The sequence below is a fragment of the Zootoca vivipara genome, chromosome 9 (assembly GCF_963506605.1).
Source record: "Zootoca vivipara chromosome 9, rZooViv1.1, whole genome shotgun sequence".
In the NCBI taxonomy this organism is placed as follows: Eukaryota; Metazoa; Chordata; class Lepidosauria; order Squamata; family Lacertidae; genus Zootoca; species Zootoca vivipara.
Window position 1 is genome coordinate 76,156,053 of NC_083284.1, and position 4,375 is coordinate 76,160,427.

The 4,375-nt window shown below is 50.4% G+C and overlaps 1 protein-coding gene across 1 annotated transcript; it reads right to left on the reverse strand.

Moving 5' to 3' along the window:
- Positions 1-3,120: 3,120 nt before the first annotated feature.
- LOC132592610 (serine/arginine-rich splicing factor 7-like) lies at positions 3,121-4,375 on the reverse strand. Its single transcript, XM_060278269.1, has 2 exons — positions 3,860-4,375; positions 3,121-3,201 (listed from the first exon to the last, which is right to left on the reverse strand). The coding sequence occupies exons 1-2, from the start codon at positions 4,373-4,375 to the stop codon at positions 3,121-3,123; spliced, it is 597 nt and encodes a 198-aa protein (XP_060134252.1).

Consider the following 4,375-nt stretch of genomic DNA (forward strand, 5'->3'; position numbering starts at 1 on the left):
CCCTCCAGGCTTTTTCCCCCAGGCCTGGTCTCCGAGCCGGAGAGTCGCTTGAGCGCTGACAGATCCTTAGACCCCAGGGATTTTATCCCTGAGTTACGAGGCTTGCTTAGCCCTAGCAATGCCTCCTGGGATGGATTAAGCGGTGGTGGGGCCAAGGTGAGGGAGGAGGGAAGGGGTGGAGGGGGCTGAAGGGAGAGGGAGCGGAGTGGTGGGATAATTTGGGAGGGGGAGTCTGGGGGGGAGGGGGGTGCTTCATCAATTTCCTGTGAAAACAGAACAAAGAAAAAAACACCTTTTGATTATGGAACATTATTAAACTCCAACATATATCAAATACTATCTTTTTAATCCTAAACCTAATAGTGAAAGATAGTGGAAATTGAATGCAGATTTCAAAAAAATAGCAAGGAGAGACAAGAGGGCCTTCTTAAATGAGCAATGCAAATAAATAGAGGAAAAGTAACAGAAAGGGAAAAACCAGAGATCTGTTCAAGAAAATTGGAGATATGAAAGGAAAATTTCGTACAAATATTACCATAATAAAGGACAAAAGTGGAAAGGACCTAATAGAAGCAGAAGACATCAAGAAGAGGTGGCAAGAATACACAGAGGAATTATACCAGAAAGATATGGAGGTCTCGTACACCCCAGGTAGTGTGGTTGCTGACCTTGAGCCAGACATCCTGGAGAGTGAGGTCCAATGGGCCTTAGAAAGCACTGCTAATAACAAGGCCAGTGGAAGTGATGATATTCCAGCTGAACTATTTAAAATTTTAAAAGATGATGCTGTTAAGGTGCTACACTCAATATGCCAGCAAGTTTGGAAAACTCAGCAATGGCCACAGGGCCGGCTCTAAGGGTAGGCTGGGTGGCACAATTGCGCACCAGGGTGCCAGACCGCCAGGGGCGCCACGCCGGTGTGCCCATAGGCGCGCTGCGCTTGCACTCAACAGTGGCAGCCACAGACGGCTGCGCAGCGACCGGTCCGTGCGCAGCAGAGGCGCCCAGATCACGAGGCGCCCACAGCAGGCGAGTCAGCTGAGGTGAACTAGGAGGACTCCATTTTGGCACCCCTCCCCTCCGCCGCCGCGTCATTCTAACCCCTCTGTGAGCCAAAACGGCTCCAGGGGGGGGCGGAGTTCTCCTACTTTGAAATTGGCGCGCTTCCTCCCCTCAACAGCAAACGGCTGGAGGAAGTGGAGCGTACACCTGCTGCTGCCTGCCTGGCTGGAACCCTGAGGCACCCCACAAGTGAGAGCCCAGGGGTCTGAGCACTCATCCCCCACCACCACTTTCTGAACACGGCCCAGGTGGAAGGAGCAGAACCACTGTATGACAGTGCCCCCAGCTCCCAACCCCTCTAGACAGTCCAGAAAGATGTTATGGTCGATGGTGTCAAAAGCCACTGAGAGATCCAGCAGGGCTAGGAAACAGCTCTCACCTTTGTCTCTAGCCTGCCAGAGATCATCAACCAGTGCGACCAAGGCAGTTTCAGTCCCATGATGAGGCCTGAATCCCGACTGGAAGGGATCCAAATGGTTGGCTTCTTCCAGGTGTGCCGCGAGGGAGGGAAACAGCTCTCCAGCTTTCAGCCGTGCCTGGAGTTGCTGCCAGGGAATAGCTGCTAGGATTCCTGCATTGCAGGGGGTTGGGCTAGATGACCGATGCAGCTGTTTGTGTGTGTGTGTGTGTGTGTGTGTGTGTGTGTGTGTGTGTGGAAGAGGGGGGGAAGGAAGGAAGGAAGGAAAGAGGGAGGGAGGGAAGAGACAGAGAAGGGAGGGAGGGAGGGTCCAGCCACAAATTAGTTACCATGGGTGGGGTAGGGGAGGTGTGGCACAACACAGAATGAGGGGGAGAACCACCACGGCAAAACGTCCCCCAAAATGGCATTGCCATAGGGAGAAAAGGTTTAACTTGCGGAATTTATGCCTTGAAAATGAAACACTAATGGGGGAAGTACATTAAAAGGGATAGGGGAAACAACAGCTCTTCAGGACTCCAGAAAGCCCTTTAAAAATGTTTATGCATTTTCCATTTTTCTTATTTACACATCACACTTTACCATCATACATAATTTCTGTGCAGACTTCCCAACCTGACCTTCCATGGTATTTTGAACTTGGCTGCATCATATAAAGTTTATTAGTCCACCCTACTTTCCCTCTTCTAATCCCTCCCTGTATTTAACTGTTGTTCAGTGAATATCCCTGCTTGCAAATTGATTTTAGTATATTTTTTAAAATATTCCCCAAAACTATCCTCTTCACCTGTGTATCTGAAGAAGTGTGCATGCACACGAAAGCTCATACCACAGACCAACACGGCAAGCTACCTGTAACTATTTCCCCTTTGTCTTTCCCCCCATTCTAATTCCTTACTTGGGCTGCCATATTTGCAAATTCTGTCAATTCTGTCAATTTGTGCAGCCCTTGTTTCTCTTTGGTTGGGCTTTCTCTTTCTATCCAATTTATGCTATTTTGGCCACTGCTGTTGCAGAAAGAAATAAGTTGTGTACCTTCATAGGGATCCCATCACCAATTATCACTAACAGAAAAACTTCAGGTTGTTTTTTTTAAAAAAAGGTGATTTTAAGAATTCTTTTGAGCTCATCATAGGCCACCTCCCAGTATTTTGGGGCATGTTTGCACTGCCACCAGAGCCCTCTAGTCTGGTGTCCAAGCAGTTCAGCCATCAATCACAATCCTCCCTTCACTCAGCAGCTGGGAAGGACTTGATAGGTACACAGGCGCTGGGCGCATGTCACAGAAACCACCTAGTCCTAGAGGCTGCCTGCAGGTTTTGTTTCATAACGACGTTGTTGTTGTTGTTCTTTCCTCAAAACACAGTCAGTTCCCATCTGCCAGCAAGGAGGGAGTCCATCTAGCTTCCCTAGGCAGCTTCCCTAGGCAGGGAGTTCCAAAGTTTGTGTGTGCGCGCACACACACAAAAACAGCTGCATCGGTCATTTAGCCCAACCCCCTGCAATGAAGGAATCCTGGCAGCTATTCCCTTGCAGCAACTCCAGGCAGGGCTGAAAGCTGGAGAGCTGTTGCTGCCAACCACTGTGGGCTGCACTGAGGGAGATGGACTGGCCCAGGATCTGGCAGGCTCCTCTGTGCCTCATCCTTGGGAACAGGCATGACATGTCCTCTCTGGCCAGCTGCCACCCAGAGCCTGCCTGTGGCGCTCTGGATCGCCTCCCTGGGCGACAGGGGACAGGGGAGGGAGGGAGGGAGGGTCCAGTCACAAATTAGTTGCCATGGGTGGGGTAGGGGAGGTGTGGCACAACACAGAATGAGGCGGAGAACCACCACAGCAAAACGTCCCCCAAAATGGAGTCGCTGCCAGGGAATAGCTGCTAGGATTCCAGCATTGCAGGGGGTTGGGCTAGATGACCAATGCAGCTGTGTGTGTGTGCGCGTGTGCACCTTGTGGGTCTCTAGTCCTCCCAGAGGTCTCTAGTCCTCCCTCCCTCCCCCTCCCTCCCTCTCTCTTTCATCCCTTCCTTCCTTGTCTTCCTTCTCTCTCTCTTCCCCCTCCCTCCCCACCCTGCACTATTATTCTGTGGTAGCAGGACTGCCACTGCTTTGGAACATGTAGCAGAGATCATGGTTACAAGGAACAGGTTGGATGTGTTTGAAATATGATTGGGGGGGCAGGTGATCTCGCCCTGGGCGCCCTTTCCGTGCCACTGAAAATGGCTGTGCGTGGTCACTCCTGACACACGTGTCATAGGTCCGCCATCAGGGACCTAAATCCTTACATTTGTCAATAACACCAAAGAAATCCCTTAAAATAACATAATCAAAATTCTTCCTATCATGTTCTTTGCAATTCCAGTCCAGTCTTCAAGACTCACACTCCTTCGTGGGCTTCCTGATGGCAAACGACTCCGAGGGGAGAGTGATCTGGATGTCCGAGCAGAGACAGACCTGGATCTCTGGCCACGACTTCGGCTATGTGCGCGTGAACATCTCCTTCCTCTGGACCTTGAATAAAATCGAGAGCGTGACCTGCTTCTTCTCTGACGCCTATAGCAATGCCAGTCATACGCATAATGGTATTTCTCGCCATACTCATGACGTCTATTATTGGGATCAAATGGCCGGCGTGCTGGGGCTCGATCATGGCGAAACTCCACTCTAACCCTAGAGCCACAGAACACTTTTCCATCGAGCCCACGAACTGCTTCTTCCGCATCTTTTGGGTCTTCAAAGTCAACAAACGCAAATCCCGGAGGATTTCGCGCAATCCATACTTTATGTAATGGTCCGTAGTAGCTGAAAGCTCTCTCAAGTTCAGCTTTACCAGCACCAGTTCCTAGATTACCAACATATACTTTGGTTTCTCCACCGTAAAAGACATAGCGTGCCAT

Bases quoted from the DNA above. Each gene is read 5' to 3' on its own strand.
- LOC132592610 (XM_060278269.1), bottom strand. From the start codon at position 4,375: ATGGCACGCTATGTCTTTTACGGTGGAGAAACCAAAGTATATGTTGGT. The intron at 3,202-3,859 runs GTGAGTCTTGAA...CCTGTCGCCCAG, and splicing joins CAGGAAGCCCACGAAGGAGT to GGAGGCGATCCAGAGCGCCA.